The 19,532-nt window shown below is 37.7% G+C and overlaps 2 protein-coding genes across 2 annotated transcripts in view; both read left to right on the top strand.

Annotated features, from left to right (window-relative positions):
- The first annotated feature begins 3,498 nt into the window (after positions 1-3,498).
- LOC120314648 (mast cell carboxypeptidase A-like) lies at positions 3,499-17,919 on the top strand. The gene is given in 10 exon segments (XM_039357947.1): positions 3,499-5,556; positions 5,776-5,851; positions 6,871-6,995; positions 9,401-9,503; positions 9,620-9,721; positions 10,182-10,283; positions 10,845-10,955; positions 11,876-11,966; positions 12,666-12,874; positions 17,595-17,919. Coding segments are annotated over 10 exon segments (1,128 nt in total). The 5' UTR covers positions 3,499-5,482; the 3' UTR covers positions 17,730-17,919.
- Positions 17,595-19,532, top strand: part of LOC120314647 (mast cell carboxypeptidase A-like) — a 47,866-nt gene continuing 45,928 nt past the window's right edge. Inside the window, exon 1 of the mRNA XM_039357946.1 lies at positions 17,595-17,679. The gene's annotated coding sequence lies outside the window, so the exon portion shown is untranslated. The remainder of the gene's footprint in view (positions 17,680-19,532) is intronic.

Below are 19,532 nucleotides of genomic sequence, written 5' to 3'. Positions count from 1 at the left end.
AGTAACCACTAATTGCAAATTACCCCCCCCCCCACAGTATCTCGGCCTTACTTTGCAGCAGATTTTCAATACCGGTCAGAAAATCCTCAGCATTTAAATCATTGATATTCCTCCTGAGAGAAAAGAGAGGATGATTTAACCCCTCTGCATCCAGCCGGAGTTGAACAAAATCATTTGGACCTATGTCCCTAGCAACATTATTCAAAAGAGGCTGTATCACATTATGAACAGCCTCTATAGCATCTACAAAAGACCGGATTTGGTCAAGATTAATAAATCTATAGCGTTGATAATATTCCACAGCCCTGAAATTCCTGATAGGCTTCTCCCATTCCTGTACCATATCCAAATAAACATTGTTCATATTCTGAGAGTTTGCAGAGTTAGGGGCTTGTAGCTGTGGTGTAGAATGACATATCTCCCCTTCTGGTTGAGATGCTGGCATGGAATCACATTTATGACTGTCTGCTGGGGATGCGGGAAGTCCACCTCCATGCATTTTTGCTTTTTTGCAGGCCGGCTCTGGTTAAACAAACAAACAAAAGGCTATCACCAACATTCCTAATAATGTAATAACGCTCCCCTCCCTTTAGTTTCTAAAAAAATAATACTAATGATTTTGTAGTTGGATAAAATGCTAGATATTATACCTCCTAACAGCATTCGTGTTGTGTAGCTTGTGCATGGCTGGGCCTCTTGGGGCTCCTGGGGTAATGTAAGGTCTACATAGGGCTGGTCATCCACCCATTCTGAAGGAAAAAAAGCCCCCAATGTTCAGAATTGTTGCAGAAATGTTTACCAGAATCTAAAATGTTATGAAAATATGAAAGACAAATACCTTCATACGCCCTCAAACATTCTGAGTCTGTCAATTGGTTCTCTACAGTAATAGCAACATCAGTGAATAACTGGTCATCCTCCCATTCTGAAGGAAAAGAGAAATCCTATGGTCAGATTTGTTGCAGAAATGTTTACCAGAATCTAAATGTGTGAAAGTATGAAAGACAAATACCTTCATAAGCCCTCAAGCATTCTGAGTCTGTCAATTCATTCTAGTGAAATAAAACAATCAATCAGTCAAACAAGCAAGCAGACAAGAATATTCTAAAACTCCATTTTGCATCTAAGTGTTTCAAAAATTAGCCATAAAACTACTTACAATAGTGGCTTCCATTCTGAAAAGGGTCTTCTTAGCAGATCAAATGGCTCCAGAGGTACAGATATGCCAGAAACCAGCAAATGTGACTAGACCAGTATGGACCCTGCTTTTGTATACGCTGGTGATGTCACAACTTAATCACATCAGAGGAGGTGTGTTTTTCACAACTTTTGCAAATCTGACCAGCCCCGCCTCATCAGGGAAACCGAATTGAATAATACCCCTTGAGTTTTGATTAAATTGTGTTTAACATCTGCCAAAGTTAAACAGGGGTCAGCAAAAGAAAAACATAATACATATTTCATGTGATTTGTAAAGCCCATTTTATTATAAATTTCATAGCATTAAGAGATTCTTGTAATTAATTTCTGTTACATTTTGGCATATGAGCCTCTTCAGAGACAATGGCAATTCAGATTCAATCTTTGACATTAATGACAGTGGTTTACGGCTCTTTTCGATACGCTGTATGAATGTCTTGACCTCATCAAGGGAACCCTGGGTGAAATATAAGTTATTCATTTTGTCAGAAATACTGATGATGATCCAGAGAACATGAGGCATAGAAAGTCTAAAGCATAAGCTTTTAATATGTTCTGTTTCACTGGTACCATCCACGTGGTCTTCATCTGATTGTAGACACCCCATTAAGCAGTGGTGTAATATTTTAATAATACACGCTTTCAGAATCTGAGGCATGCTGGCATTTTGAGACTCCGCCGTTTCTAAAGCAGGAAATAAGTTAGATTTAGGCTTGCTGTTTCAACCAATCAAAATACTGTTTTCTTAATTTTTATATATATATATTTACTTACCATTTGATGTTTTGCAGAATCTGCAATAACAAGGTTTTATAAGTTTGTTCTCTTCAATGAAACTGTATAACTCAGGTCCTTTTCTTATTCTGCGCCCACGCTTGGGTGGTTTGGGGGTCAAATTTACATCAAACAAATCTCCATCAGAGGCTGCCATCTTCAAAAGACTGCTGGGGTTAAATCGCTAGCTGTTCAGGCCTGCCCACACAAACTCCCCTGCCCCTTGCAATGACATGCCCTTGAGCATTGCGCATGCCCAGATCACGGGGAGCATGACATGCCCGGGCATGTCCCTGCCCGCGCAAACTCCCCTGCCCCTTGCAATGACACGCCCTTGAGCATTGCGCATGCCCAGATCACGGGGAGCAAACTCCCCTGCCCCTTGCAATGACACGCCCTTGAGCATTGCGCATGCCCAGATCACGGGGAGCATGACATGCCCGGGCATGTCCCTGCCCGTGCAAACTCCCCCCTGCCCCTTGCAATGACACGCCCTTGAGCATTGCGCATGCCCAGATCACGGGGAGCAAACTCCCCTGCCCCTTGCAATGACACGCCCTTGAGCATTGCGCATGCCCAGATCACGGGGAGCATGACATGCCCGGGCACATCCCAAACAAGGCCTACCCCTTCTTTTTTTTTACTAGCAGACAGACAGGCATGGCTGCTTGCTGCTTGCCTCTTGTGAGCCTGGTTGGCTGCTTGCCTCTTGTGAGCATTTTAATTCCTGTTAATATTCCTTGTCTTTTGCTATAGTGGGAAGGCGGGCAGAATAAATTTTATTCGGGGTACAAATGGCAAAATATGTGTGTTTAGATTTTTTACAAAGGTAAAAACCAGCTGTGGGTTTTAAAAGGGGCTGTGTTTGTTTTTCCCCCTGCATTCGAGGAAATGCTTTTAAAACCACCTAGACATAAATACCTTTTAGAAAAAAATATCTTTTAGAAAAAAGGGGTTAAATGCAGGCTCTGGCTGCCTTTCAGGGGCTTCTTTTTCCCCAGCTTTTGAGGCACTGATTTTTAAAACTCCACAAAAATTAAAAGCATCGTTAGGCTAGAATGATTAGAAATAAAAAGCCTTTTTTATTTTTTATTTCACAGCTCCCCAAAGTAGGGCTTGTTTCCCAAAAACACAGGCCTCTGCTAATTATTCACTTAGCTCTTTTGGGTTTTGAATGTCCATAGAAATAGTCTAGGGTTAACAGCTCCCCAAAGTAGGGCTTGTTCCCCAAAAACACAGGCCTCTGCTAATTATTCACTTTACTTAGCTCTTTTTGGTTTTGAATGTCCATAGAATTAGTCTAGGGTTAACCTAATCATGTACCCAGAGGATTGACTGCCAATCTTGATGGGATTAGGCCAAAACGTCACATCCGGAGGGTGGGGGCTGAGCACGTCACTTCCTTTTAGGGCTGTGCCCTGTTGACGTAATCAGCACGTGGGTTTGTTTACTTTGATGACGTCACTGATCAAAAGTGCTGATAATTTTCATTAAAAAAAGGTATACACTACTTCTACTCACGTATAGTAAATGGCATTGTGTCCTGGAATGGCCTTCTTACACCTTCCTTTTGGCATAATTCCCTAAACCTTCAGAGAGGAACACACTCAAGAATAGCATGGCATGGCACAAAGGAGTCTTTCTCAGCCAGCACATCCATCATATGATAGAGTTCAATTCTCCAAACCCTCTAGCTCAGAAAGGCTAATAAAAAGGGTTGTTGCAGGAGGAGGAAAAACAGACTTTGGAAATTTGTACAAGAGCTTGTCTCGATTACAACAGACTTCTGTGTTGATCCTAATCAGATTCTTATGCAACTGACACAGTTCTATCTAGAAGTAGGCAGAAATAACGGCTGGTCATTTCTTCCTCTTTCTGGGTTTATCTATTTCAGATGTTCTTGAGATATGAAATTCAATCAAAAGACAGTATAATAAAATAAAATTAAAAAGATAAGATACTGTATATGGGAGCTTTGAATCAAAACATTAAGCAGTCAGCAAAGGTGATTTTCCAAATAATTGTGCATATGCTAAAATTTATGGTGCAAAGTTTGGTGTTTCTCAGTTATTCAACTGGTTAAACCAAACTTATGAGGGAAGAAGCAGAGAATGAATGAAGACATTAAGGATGCAGCAGGCAGATAGAAAGAAAGAAATAGATAAACAGTCAAGAAGGAATATAAACCATAACTGCTGAAATTCTTTGAATCTCCCTGTTCTGATAAATAGAGCAGATTTGTTTGACGTATCACACAAGGGTCAACAGCCCTTTTAAAAGGACAGTAGGAGACTGGTCTCTCCCACGTATTTCTTTATATATGAAAAAGATTTAAAGCAAGTCATGTGAAGCACATGGACAATAGAATTTCTCCAAAACTGTCCAATATGGATCGACATACCAGTATATATGGTTGACATGATTCAACACCTGTTTAATGTAGGTTTATGCTTTAGTTCAAAAGCTGCTGATGTTATGAAGCCATTTTATTCATTAGTTATCTCCATTTTTATTATTTGTATAAATAACTCAAGACATACCTAACATGCTTTTATCCTCCTATTTCTCCCATAAACAACAAAACTGCCATATATATGCTCTGTTTCTTCAAATCTCACTCCAGACTCTGCCCTCAAATTGGACCAAATTACATCCACAGTAATCTGGAGAGGACATTTCTGGTTCAATGCCTCGGATTAACTCGCATTATCTCCACGCACTCACAAGGAATTGCTTACCTTCAGTCAGAGGGAGCATTTGCTAGGATACTGTTAGGATAAAATGGCCAGCAAATGGAGTAAAAGTAAACTGAAAATTTATTTATTTGGCAAATTTATATAGCTGTTAATTTCATGCATGTGACTTACAAAGCAACTTACAAAGGTAAAAACACAAAAACATTACCAAAAAAATGTTCCACACCTATCTGTGGAATCCTTGATGCTCTTTATCAGTATTGGGAGGAGTGTTATTTTCTTGTAAATAGTTTTTGATTAGACTGTTGTTTACTGTTTGACTGTTTGTCTGAATTAGTAATTCCTTGAGTGGAGTATTGTTTACTGCTTGATTGTTGGTCTAATACTAATCCTGATGTTAATCCTTGCTTATCTGAGTGTTGATTGCAGGTGAGGAGGTATTTTGCTTTTTTTTCTTTCCTTTTTAGCTTTTTTGATAGTCATTTTTGAACGGTATGTAAATGTTGTTCATCTTTATTTTACCTCTATCTAGGCTGATATGTGCTGAAGTCTCCTGCAGAGCTGTTTATCTCCCACCATACAACATGACACTTAATCGTATTTTTCATCTGGCTGAGTTTTAGTTTTTCTTGTTAGTTTTATTCTCAGATTTTGTGATAATGAGTGGAAGACTAAAAGTATTAACTGGCAAACTCAAAAGTCATAGTATAGTATCCAATGAAAGCTTTAGAGGAAGTCACCTGATTGCTTATGTGTGCATATAAAGGCATATATAAAAAGTAAGGATCTAGCTTTACAGACAAAGTGGAATCATGAGGTTCATTCTTACATTTCTAGGGCTCCTTTTTACACCTCTGGGGGTTGTTCTCACACATTCCTTTGACAGGTAGATGTTTCTCATTGTGGTTATTTCCTGAAAGCAAAGTTACTGGTTTTACTAGCTTCACTACTGTATGTAGGAATGTAAGCAACTATTAGATGCAATCTGGCATAGCACTGTAAGCCTGATGGAATGATTTATAACCATACATTAGATAAAGAGAAGAAGAAAATAGAACAAAATGTGATTGTAATGTATTTTAATTATGCTTTATTTTTATTGAAGTGACAAAGTATTTCAAGTGAAACTTGAGAATGAAAATCAATTAAATGTCTTGAAGGACCTGGCATCTACAATACAGGTGAGGAGTCTTTTTAACATATGCGTCATATCTTTTTCCACATCATTCTACAAAGTTTTTACAAATTAAAAAAAATGCTTCAGTTAAATAAATGTGTTTTCAGTGCATAGTGAAAGCTGCAAATGAAGAGAAACCATTTCTGTAGTTCAGCTTATACAGTATTTGCAGCATTGACATACATATTGTATGTGCAGATATGCCAAAAACCTATTTTAGCTTAAACTACTACCCAAATATTTATATGATTTTTTAAAATGTAAAGTCTTGCAGTAAAACATAAATTGCATGAAAATTTTTGGCATTTTTGATTGTTTTGATCTTGGTGCTGATGTGATTGTCAGATATGAAGTAACATTGCATGTCAACAATATGTTGTAAAATATTTACATCAAATATGGGAAGATTAATAACAATACATTGTGAGAGATGAAACATTCAAATATTGGTGATTACATGACATTTTATTAATTTAGAAGATATGCTGAAATTTATAAAGTAGAAAACAGTACATGAAGGCATCCCTTAATACAACCTTTTCGTAGTTTCATGCTGGTCATTCAATGGCTTCATATTACCAATTGGCATTCTTTTCTCCCAAAGCTACCTATTTCTGACGATTAGTCCTCCATTCCAATATTAACTGTTTCTCTGAGCACCAGTCTATTCATTCAAGTCATCATAGCTTTGAATAGTCACTGAACGAATAGCCATTAAATGAGACTACAGCTACTTTTGCTCTGCATAATTAATTCATTTGCAAAGAAAATAAAACAGGATGACTGACTTTTATTAGATATAGTGAAATGTAATGAAGCAATGAAATTCTGTATCGTTAATGCTGAAGTTAAACTCAACTAACCTAGATAGGGTCAGTTGTTCTAACACAATATCCTATTCTGGCTCACATAACAAAGAGTACAAGAAAGGCATTTCTCTCTAACAGATAAAAAAAAATTCTACATGATTCCTCTTTTTTATTTACATGCTTAAAAATAAACTTGCCGTATTTTTTTTCCTAGCTTGATTTTTTGCATCCTCATTCAGTTCAATATGTTCTTATTGAAAAAAAAATGGATTTCTGAGTCAGTTCAGATCAGATAAACTTTGTTCAAAAGATCCTGGAGCAAAATCAAATCCAATATAGGTATGTGGTTCACAATTCAGATTCATGAGAATGTATGCTACATTTATTAGAATGATTATAAATAAATAATCAACAGTTTAATTAAAAAATATAAATGAAATCCAAATAGAATTAAACAATTTTTTTAGGAGACAGACAGAAGGAAGGAGACAGAGATGAAGAGTGAATATATGTCAATTAATTAAAGACAATTTAAATCAACTTAAAAGAACAACTCTTTAATGGAGGGTACACAACATATCAAGGGCCACACCTGGAAAGTAAATGGGGCCAACGGCCATTTCTGAATAGATTTCAGGGACTTTAAGGGGAAGAACAGATGCCTTGGGTCTCTTCCAAGCTTAAAGCATCCATTTTGCACTTAACTTTCCTCTCAAACTTTGAAACTTATGAACAAAAAAGAAAGGCTGAGATATGAGGTAAAAAGGATTGATGATCTTAGTTTAATCCAGTTTTTAAAATAGTATATTATGCTACATCTACATCTACAATATTATGTACATACTTATGTATGATGTAAGTCCTTTTACATCACTGCTGCTTGTTCTTAGAATAGAACTGGAAGGGACCTTGGAGGTCTTCTAGACCAGCCCCCTGCTCAAGCAGAAGAATCTATACTATTTCAGATGACTGTCTAGTCTCTACTTAAAAATCTCCAGTGATGGAGCGCCCACGATTTCTGAAGGCAAGCTGTTCCACTGGTTAATTGTCCTCACTGTTAGGAAGTTTCTCCTTAATTCCAGGTTGCTTCTCCCTTTGATCAGTTCCCAACCATTGTTTCTTGTTTTGCCTTCTTGTGCTTTGGAGAATAGTTTGACCCCCTCTTCTTTATGGCAGCCCCTCAAATACTGGAATATTGCTATCATGTCACCAAACCCAAGTCCTGCAGCCGTTGTTCATATGTTCTTGAATAAAGGGTAATCAATGTAAGATTCCATTTCTCTATTCATTCGATTTTTCTACTTGATTCGCAATCTCTTCCCCATATAAAAATAAAGGTTTGACATGCTTTCTTTTTTAAATGGCCATATCCCTTTTCTCTTGCTACTGCTCCTTCAATAATATATCAGTGCAACTTTCTGACTGTTTCTTGTGCTGTAGTATTGCAATAACTACAGATTTTTAAAATCCAGAGACATTAAAAGTGATGAGAGTTCCTCCATTGATTTCATCTAAATATCATTTCTATTTAATGAGGACAATCCAATACAAAACAGAAAAATAGGAAGCTGGGCCCAGAGCTGATAGTGTTTTTGCGGGCTGGGGAGAAAGCCCATGCTTCAAGCTAATTGGGGTATGTAATATATGACTATTTATTGGAGGATGGAATTGTACTTTGTTTCCAGGGGAGGAGAATTTAGTTTTTGGGTTCAACTATGTAGTGCCGTTACTTTGTTTGTCGAATAAAAGATTCTTTAAGGTAAACAATGCCTCGAAGTTCTTTTAAAGGGCTTCATATGTCAGAACCTAACAAAATGATACTTAATCAAGAATTCATTCTTCAGTTATTTTGCTGAACTAAACAATACATTTATAATAGAAATAGCTAATTTATGTCATTGTGACTACGGTATATATGTGTCCTTTCTGGATATCACAGGATCAGTTACTGATTTCTGCCTTTACCAAGCCTTTACTTACTCCATCTTATGCAGAGGTAACATATTAAAGGTTGCATAAAGTAACGTGATGTTGTACTTCTGATGCACTTATTAATATGATTATCCAGTTTAAAAACCTATTTCAGAATGGCTTACCATATTATTTTAAACCCAGTGTTTTCTTCATTTGTATATATAAAATAACCTGTTCACCAAAATTCACACATGGGCCAAAACTTTTTATGATCCATCCATCATTTATTTATTTTAAGAATTTATACATTGAAGCAGTGATGAGCTTTGGGCTGTGTGACATTGTAGGGAAGACAGTGGCTTGGGGTTCCCAACCCCCGGTCCATAGACCAGTACCGGGCCATGGCATGCAGCAACAAAAGGTTGGGGACTTCTGACTTAGGGAATGATACAATGCAGCACTTGTCAGTCACTGGATCAATCCTGTCCTCAGGTACATTAGGATGGCAACCAAAATTGTGCAATCAAAGTGTCATCCATTTGAAAAAAAAGGAGTGGGGCTTTGATCATTTAATTGTGGATGCCATGTTTTCTTTTTTGAAATTTAGCTTTATTCCTATAAATATTCAGATTAATATAAGCAAAACACAAAGGGGGCTCCAGTCCAATTTATAATACAGGTTTTAACAAAGAGAAAAGAAGAAAAAGAAGGAATACTTTTTAATGTAAATATAAGCCTATAGGGTAGACCTGGGCCAAAGAAATCTTAAACAAAAAGACTTCAGGGAAAGCCATGTTACATATTTAATCTAATTATGCTTCCTATCACAGAATTTTATTCCACAATCTACAAGATGAAATTGAGAAACAATTGGATGGAGGAAAACTTTTCCGTAAGAAATACTTCTACACGAGATATAATGAATGGAAAAAGGTATTATGCATTGAAAAAAAAGTGTTTTAAAATAACTTAGATAATTGAAAATAACAAAGCATATTCTATCCCTTTAATTCTATTGTCTTAATTCTATTATTATGTGATCCACTTAGATTGTTGCATGGACTGAACGAATGGCCAAAAAACATCCCAAACTGATATCCAGGAATGAGATTGGAAAGACGTATGAGGAACGGCCTATGTATGTCCTTAAGGTAAAAGTGTCAGTATAATTCAAGCATTTAATAAATAGGTGTATATCTACAGCTAATGCATAATGAGAAAGTAGATTAACAGATAGTTGTATTGAACTGCATTAGCTGACATCAGGATTAACTGATCTACAATGGAAAGTATGATTAAATCTGCTCTAATTCATTCAATTCCATACATTTTTTAAAAAAAACACTCCATCAAATATTCATCTCTCTTTTGTTTTAAAATGCAATAAAATGTACATGTATTTTATTACATAACCTTCTCAGAATTTTACATGTCTGGTTCCCTAAAATAAACAATTTTAACTGAGAATTTCAATAAAAGCTAGAAGTAGAAAAAAAGCTAGAAGTAGAAGCAAATTAAAGGAAATGCAAATTAATTCTAACACCAAAACATCAATTATTATGTAAAGTAAACATAAGAAAGTTGTAAAAACTCAATTTTCCCTGGAAACAGGTTGGGAAACAGAGTGGCCAAAAGAAAGCTATATTTATGGATTGTGGTATTCATGCACGAGAGTGGATCTCACCAGCCTTTTGCCAATGGTTTGTAAAAGAGGTTAGTAAAACATGCTTAATTAACATTGTTTGAGGGGAACTGACAGGTACAAGCGATTAGAAATCTGCTGATTTAGCCCTTATATTCATATCCCTGTTTATATGATTCTCTGTAGGCATTTGTCTGGCCACAGATTTGACACAGAATATTGGGCTAAATAATCTCTTGATCTGATTCCTCAAGGCTTGTTTTAGATTTTTCGTGCCAGTCTCTCCAGGCCCCAAATAATCTTCTGAAGTCCTCCTGGAAGTTTCCCATATAAGGTGAAACAGGAAAGAGCATTCAAGAAAGAATGGTCTTTACTTTCCCTCTGAAAAGAAATTTGCCCAGAACTAATTTTAACATTAATAGGTGCCAGAAAAAACACACATAATGTAAATACTGTAAAATAATTGTAAATTATTATTTACATTATAGATTTCATTAGTGTAAGCTAATATAGATAGACGAGGGAAGATAGAATGAAAATATACTTTAAAAGAAAATTATTGTAACATTTCCAATATTCTCAATTTATTGAAAATTGTTTTCTTTTAACATGCAAGTCTTTTTCTGTTACAGGCTGTCACGACTTACAGTATAGACAAGGACATGACACAACTCTTGGACAACATGAATTTCTATGTTCTCCCAGTGTTCAACATTGATGGTTATGTCTGGACATGGACCAAAGTATTATTCATATTTTTTCCTTTCTAGAAAACACCGTTTCTTTTGCTAAAATGAATTACGGGGACAATAGAAAGTTTCAAAGGATGATGTGTTACTACAGGTGTGTTAGAATATAATCTCTATCTGAGGATGAAAGTTCTCTATATAATATAATCTCTATCTGTAAAAGTTATTTGTGTTCTAACACGAAAAAAAATGAAAATCATCACAGATAAATATGTCTATCTATCCTTTCTTGGTGCTTTTTTCCCCATCATAATTAATATTAAAAGCATAGCTTCCTCCTCATGTAATCCTTTTGTTAACTCAGGACAGCAAAAAGTCATAAGTTAGGGCTTCATTAGTCTTCATATCAGTTAATTACTTCCAAGGATTTAAAAAAATGCAACATGCAAATTAAAGCAAATGAGTATATTCTTATCTGATCTTTTACAGATTATAGCTCCCTTCCTCATTCAAAAAAGGACTAAATCCATAAGAAATTACAGCTTATAATAATCAGCATATAGGAGTATTAGTCTTCTCTCATATGAGTATATCTTTCAATTACTCAAATGTCATCCTTACTTGGATGTCAGCACAGCAGGACAGTAGGATTATACTTACCCAGCCCATTGATAAACAACAACTCAGATTTGAAATGTAATAAATGCAAAGTGTACGCAATTCCAAAAGTTAATGTATATTTATATAATGTATATCATGTACATTTATTTTTATTCAGAGATAAACATTAAAGGTAACTTGTATGTTACACCACTGACAGATAATGCAGAAGAGAACATGACTGGAAGCAGTATATAGGACCCCAGTCCTTCTACCCACTTACATTTAGTTGTACATAATTTGCAAATAAGTTAATACTTTCAGAATTAAGAAATAAAAAGAAATAATGGACTTCAATCACTTTTGCCTTACAGGACCGCATGTGGAGAAAAAACCGTTCCAATAATTCAAACAGTGATTGCATTGGCACTGATCTGAACAGGAATTTCAAAGCTTCTTGGGGCTGTAAGTAGAATGTATGATATATAAGAAAAGAGAAATCCCACAAGTAAATATCAACTGCAGAACAAGTTGAAAGAAGCAACAATATCTGCAGGGTGATCAAAGTAACACAAATGATGAAAGCAGCACCATGCTGATGCAACAGAAGCCCTGGCACTTTTATATGTGCTTCATGATGTCACAAATACACACAAAGGGAGTAGAGCTTGGGTCACAAAAATATAGAGCTACCTTATTCATTTTGGGATAAAAATGGTAGATTCTGAGTCACTTCTGGATGAAAGTTAATTAGTTTTCTCTAGACTATATTGATGTATAGGATGCATAGCAGAATCAGGGACAATCTCTAAGTTAGACAATAATTAATGCCAATAATAATTTGTTCTGTTAGCCCTACATTATGAGAAATATTAAAGTAATTAATAATCAGAATGTGCCAATCTTTTTTTTCTAAAAACTGTATCAACTCAAAAAAAATCACAACTCTGCCTGTAAGACTGAGGTTCCCAAACTATGTAGATTCATAAGTGACCAATATTTCAAGGCTTTCATTATCTTGCTATTTACAAACTCAAAAGACTTAGGAATTTTTTACATAAAGAACCTGTTATGAATGCCTAGCCCATGAATCAGTAGTGGGAAGAAATACAAATAGCTTCCATATACACCGTAAGCAACTCTTCTTAATATTTTTCCTTGCAGCAGACAAAGTAGGTGGATTGCATGACCCTTGTGAAGAGATATACTGTGGTTCGTCAGCAGAATCTGAGCCAGAAACAAAAGCAGTCACAGCCTTTATTCGTGCACACCATGCTTCTATCAAAGGTTATATAACCATCCACGCCTATTCTCAGATGCTGTTGTTTCCTTATGGCTATACAATAGGAGAAGCACCTACTCATGACAAACTGGTATGTAGAAAAGGGGAGCTTTTCATCAGTCTACAACAGGAGTAGTCAACCTTGGCTCTTTTATGATTCATGGACTTCAACTCCCAGAATTCCCGAACCAGCACAGCTGGCTCAGGAATTCTGGGAGTTGAAGTCCACGAGTCATAAAAGAGCCAAGGTTGACTACCCCTGATCTACAACAAAAATGCATGGCCTTAGGACCATAAGCGGTCTCCAGAACTCTTCTGGGAACAAAAACCACACCAACAACTAGATAAGCTAGCTATTGTGAATATCAGTAGCACATTTTCTTGCTATTTCAATATTACAAATAAAGTAAAACTGTAGTGAAAGCCCTGAAACAGGCTCAAGGACATGTTTAAAAATTAAGGAAAAAATAAAATTCTCACCTCTCCCACTGTTCTTGCCTCCTCTCAAACTTTGAAATGACTCCTGGCCATCCCAAAAGTTTCTGCTTGCCCTTTTTATTTGTTTATTTATGTTTAAAGGTTTGACTATGTTTTCCCATTTGTTTTTATTTATTTTATTTATATTTCGTATTTCTAGACCAGGGCTTTTCAACCTTTTCACCCATTGTACCACTTTTAGGATATGGCAATATCTGAGTAACACCAGTCACCTAGCAAGGTGTCCAAAACCTGATGACCCCCCCCCAAAAAAAGGAAAAAAGTGATAAAGTACAGGTAGTCCTTGACTTACAACAGTTTGCTTAGTGACTGTTCAAAGTTACAATGGCACTGAAAAAAGTGCCCCCCAAGCCACAGCTGAGCAAGACACCTGCCTGCCCGCCCAGCAGCGCTCTTCCTCCTGTCCTAGGTTTTCATTGTTGTGAGCATTTCTGTTGAGGATTGGCAGCGTCTGCTGCCAATTCCCCCCATCTGCTAGGTTTTGGTCACTTCACATGACCCTGGGACACTGTGACCATCATAAATATGAATCAGTTGCCAAGCATCTGAATGTAAATTACAAGACCCTGCAGATGCTGCAACATTCCAGCTGATCAGCGCTTCTTCTGGGCTCAACAGAAGCACCAGGATCAGCGCTGAGCTCCAGCTGGAGCCTGACGCTGATCCTGGTGCTTCCATTGAGCCCTGACTGTCCCGAAGAAGCGCTGATCAGCTGGAAAGCGGCACTGATCCTAGACTTCCGCTCAGCCCGGACAGCCCTGCAGCTCCAGCCATCTCTCGCTCAGGCTTGTGCAGTGCTGCCACCGGTTCAGCTCATTCCCCTCCCCCGCTACCACTTTTCTAGGATTGTCACATACCACCTGCCAGTTGTCAATGTACCACAGGTGGTACCCGTACCACTGGTTGAAAACCCCTGTTCTAGACCACCCATCTTTCTCAAGGAAGGGCTCTGAGAAGTGTACACATAATATATAAAACAGCATATAAAGTTAACATTAGAATATTAAAATTAATTTGAATTAAACATTTTAAAATTATAAGATTGTAACTTAAAATTTCAAAGAAATAAAAAAATCCAAGATGCCCATTTAACATTGGTTAATAAAGGCAGAGGAGGGCTCTTATGACACCAGCCAACTTCACTATTGCATGGTCCTTTGTGCCCCCCATGCAAGGTAGCAGAGCCAGGTTTTGACCCCTTTTCAGACGGCCAGGATAGTGGGGGCCCACCTCATATTTGAAGGAAAGATATTCCATAATGCAGGGGCAGTGACAGAGAAGGGTGTCTTCCAAGACCAAGGCTGTCTGCAGCATACTTCCCTATCTGAAAAAGTGAGACAGGCTGATGGGATGGGATGAAGCCAGTTTCATAGGTTGCCTTGCCCCCTGCCATGTAGGGCTTTATGAGTGATAACTAACACCTTGAATTTGACCTGGAAGCAAACTGGTATCCAGTGCAGTTTGCAGAACCAGGCTGTTATATATGCACCCTTCTTTGATCACCAAATACTGTATATGCACAACAATTCTTTTATTGTTTTCATGTACTAAGTCATCTAGACTTTTTTTTAATTTGGTATATTAGGAGTGAAACAGACTTTTCCCCAAGAGACCTTTTTTTTTTCTTACACAATTTTCCTAAATTACACATTTTAATGCAATTTTTGACCTGAGGGCTATTTCAAGACAGAGATCAGGGGTTTTGTGAATAATCACAAAAGAATCCATCTTGGCAGATCATACCCTTTTATAGTTCCTCATCCATCTTCTCTGCCTGCTTGTTTGCTTGGTGAGAGATAGCACATGGATAGAAAACTCAAGAAGGAGAGGAAGCAGCAGCAGCTGTTATAGCAGGCCAAAAAGCCCTGAGATTGGCAGCGGCCCAGTTCTGAAGCATGGGCTTTGGCAGGTGCCCAACAGTGCTGGTCTTGACACCATCCAGCCCCAGAAAAAAAGTCTTGTAAAAGCTACTCTCCAGCTTCCCAACCAGTACGTACTATCACAAAGTACATGCTAGTTTTTAAAATAATCTGCACTTTGGCAATCACCTCACTTCTCACATTCAAAATGAGATGTTTTTCTTTGCAAAATAATTTTGAAAGGTTCTCCTATCCAATGCAAGCAGATGCCAACAAGGATCATTTTCCATTAGTGGTGTCTGGTGAGAGAATATTAAAGTATAGAAAGTTCAGATTAAGAAACTATTTCCTTTTATAGCCTGAAGCACTGAGTTGTTCATTTATTATAAAAAATCCACATTCTAAATTAATAGACCAAAATGAAAGGAATAACCAGACAATTATTGCTTATCTACCACATTTAAATTGCCTCCCTGAATTCACATGTAACAAATAACAGAAGTGCATTTGGGAGATGATCTGGGGTGGGGTAAAGGTAATTATTTACCTATAAATAAAAATGCCATCTTGGCCATGGCTCATAAGAAGAAAAGCAATAGGATGCACATAAATCAATAAGAACTTGTAACAAAATTGTTCTCACTGGAGCGGAGCATAGCCACCTCCTGAAAACAACAAGCACCAATCAAAGGGGTCTCTGACCATTTACCATAATCAATGATGAATAGAACAAAACAGACCACAACACAACAAAACACAATACAATACAATGCATAATAATTAACCCAGACTCATATCACAACAGGGTCCTTGGTGGTCTCTGAGCTTGGTTGTTTTCTTGCAGATGTTTCATTACTAAACTAGGTAACATCATCAATGCTAGTAAGGTGCTAGTAACATAATCAATGCTAGTGAACACCTTACTAGCACTGGTGAGTTACCTAGTTTGGGTAATGAAACATTGGCAAGAAGACAACCAAGTTCAGAGAGCACCAAGGACCCTCTCATTTCAATCCTGAGTTACAAATAATTTATTGGTATTCATATCACAGAAATAGCTTATATTGGTTTAAAGTTTCACAGATTAATGGACTGCAAAATGTATAGCTGATCTGTTCAATGAGACAATTTAAAGATCTGTGGTGTCCTTGGTTCTCTCTGAGCTTGGTTGTTTAGTTACAAGCAAACAATTTAAAAAGTACCAAGGACTCCACAGTTCAACCCTGAGCATATATTCTTTTCTCTTGATTCTAGGCAAAGCTTTCTTTTACAGATTGCCCTCCAATGACATTGATTTCTGGAATTTGCCACCCCAACATATCTGGAGGGTAGCAAGTTAGAGAAGACTGCTAAGACTGCAGAATGCTATAAATGCTAATCATCTAAAATTAGGAATTAGTTTCTCATCTCTGAAATTCATTTTTCTCCAAACTAAAGAAGATGCTATGTCACCTGCCAACGTATTTATAATATTAATGTTCTCATAAACAATGTAGCTACGTTTTATACAGCTTTTCATCCCATCAGTCTTACAAAATGACAGAGGTGTCTTCAAAACAGGGGGAAAACTTAATTAATTCAGTAAAATATGTTAAAATGTGTCAGTATATAAAAATGTTCTCTCTTGGCATCAAAAAGTTGGCACCAGGCTAAGTTCTTGTGTAATAGGAATGTAACCACCCAGAAAGCCACATCTTATAGGTTATCTTTGTACTTCTGAAGAACAAAACATGCAGAAAAAAACCTCAGCAGATTATCTTAAAGAACTGCCTTGGACCGAGGTGACAAAGAAAAGTGTATTATATACCTTTCATCTAAAGAAATATAGAAGTTGGCACTCCTTCAAATGAAAGGTCCTAGGCCTTCTATTATTAAGGATTAAAAGGCATTTGCATGCATATTCCAATACACAAATGGAGAGGCATATTCGGATCCTGGCTTGCTTGCAGACTATTGTTGCCGACTCAGCAGGAGACATGGAGCGTATTAGGTATACATCTGTATGACAACACATCTCTAGATGCAGTACAAATCATTCAGCAGACTTTCTGTCCAAATTATACAGCTTGAATAGGGATAAAATTCCCAACTGTCTTTCAACAGAAGTGGGAATCCAAATTCATTGCCTGTGGCCTCTAGTCACATCAATGCTCTATTATGGGTAATTACTTATGGACTGGGGCCCAAATCTAGGATTGTCCAAGAGCTTTAAAATCAACCAAAATTTAATTCACTTGTGACACTACATAGGGCTCAGTTAGCAGGTGTTAAATAGGACCTCAGATGCTTGTCATACTGGGCTAGAGGAACAAATAACCATTCCTGGCTGAAGGCAAGTTCCTATGTTCATATAAATTATCTGAAAGTGATTGGGATATCATTGAATTTGTATATAGTTGAATTTGCCAAGAAATAAAGGATTATTGATCTAATATTTCTTCTTTTCAAATACAGAATAAATTGGCTAAGGAAGCTGTAGATGCTTTATACAGTCTCTATCAAACAGAGTATATATATGGAGCAATTGCAACCACAATTTGTAAGTATTTGTATTTGCAAAACTCTGCTTTTTTATGCTTTTTACACTGAAAAGTTTACATATTTGCTTTGACATGTTGGGATATTTTATTCTGTAACTTATAAATACTTAAGAGAGAATGCTATAAGACAGTGATGACGAACCTTTTAGAGACTGAATGCCCAAAAACTGGCCCCACCCCCACTCCAGCTCCCAGCTCCGCCCTCACTCTGCCCCCCCATTCCCTGCCCCACCTGCCCACAGGACCACTCACCGCCTTCAGGGCCCGCTGCAGACCGCCCAGGCAACCCAGCAGCGCTATGACAGCCAAACCCCTCTGCCTGCGTCCTGCAGCATCAACTGCATGATGGGGTGTGAGGGCAGAGTCTTGTCTATGTTGCCTGGCTGCCATGTCCTTGGCTGTGCTGCTCCATGTGGGCCATGCTCAAGGGCGACTCTCCTTCAGGGGGGCTGCTGGAGAGGAGGGGGTCACAGGGGGAGGAAGGCTGGGGCAATGGTACGGCTGCCAACAGAGAGGGCTCTGAGTGCCACTTCTGGCACCCATGCCAGAGGTTCGCCACCACTGCTATAAGGCTTTATAGGAAGGTACAAACTTCATTCATGTTGGGCAGAGGAGGAGAACTATAACAGGCATCCTCAGTGGAGCTGTGGAAAGTTCTGCCATCAGGTCTGAACCATGCTTCATACTCCACAAGTGAAGAGAAACTGAAGTTATCTTAGGAACATATAGAATCTTAGATTTTCTCATCATCATTTTCTCATTTCTTTAACCTGACCCCAAATGTTTTTTGATAGATTTCAAAGAAGAAAGACTTTATTTAAAAAAAAAAAAAAAAGCTCAACCTCTAAGACAGTGGTTCTCAACATTTTAATGCCGCGACTCCCCAACCGGTCGTAAGTTGAGGACTACTCAACCGGTCGTAAGTTGAGGACTACTCAACTGATGCAGCACCGTTTGCAGAATGGGAGTTTTGGCGGGCTCAGCAGGGCAGAGACAGCCTGGACAATTCCTATTGGCTTTTGAGAGCCAATAGAATTAGACTCTATCCAAGAGAGTCTATTCTATTGGCTTTCAAAAGCCAATAGAATAAAAGGGAGTAGCACAGCTAAGGAAAAGGGGAAAAATGGCGGACTGCATTGTTTGGCTACCCCCGTGAAATGGTCATTCGACCCCAAATGGGATCCCGACCCACAGGTTGAGAACCACTGCTCTAAGAGTACCTTGCAGCCAGAGTTTTTTTAAGATTCTTTAATTCTGGAGATAAGAGGTTCATGTGAACTTCTGCTGTATACATATGCTTTTTTCCTCACATAAGCTTTCTTCTCACTTTGCTTTTTTTGCTTGTTTTGTTTTGTTTTTGCAACTTCAAGTCCGTGTTGATTCCTACCAACTTCCTGGACTAGTCTCTGAGGTTTTCTTGGCAAATCTTTTCTTTTTCTTTTCAGAAATGATTTGCCATTGCCTTCTTCTGCTAATGACTTGCCCAAAGTTACCCAGCTGGCTTTGTCCCTAAGACAAAACTCAAACTCTAATACTTAACTACTGTACCAAATTCACTCCCTCCTAAAGACAGTATTATTGACTGGGATTATATGTGAAATTTGCATTTCAGTCCATCTGATCATTTCAAATATTCAGGCAGAGCATGAAAAAGGCACATCCATGTATACAGTAATATTTCGTCCTCTAAAAATGTTTTTATCCCCACTTGACACTGTAGCTCTAAGAAACTAACAGGAGTTTGGATATGGCACAGATTCTACTGTGGATTCCTCCAGCCATCCAGTAAATGAGACTCTTCTCTTCAGGACTTATTTTCTGAGAAACCAACTATTTTGCTACCAGCCCTGTC

Source organism: Crotalus tigris, unplaced genomic scaffold (genome assembly GCF_016545835.1).
Source record: "Crotalus tigris isolate CLP2741 ecotype Arizona unplaced genomic scaffold, ASM1654583v1 scf7180000018970.2248101, whole genome shotgun sequence".
Taxonomy (NCBI): Eukaryota; Metazoa; Chordata; class Lepidosauria; order Squamata; family Viperidae; genus Crotalus; species Crotalus tigris.
This window is presented reverse-complemented; position numbering and strand designations above follow the sequence as displayed.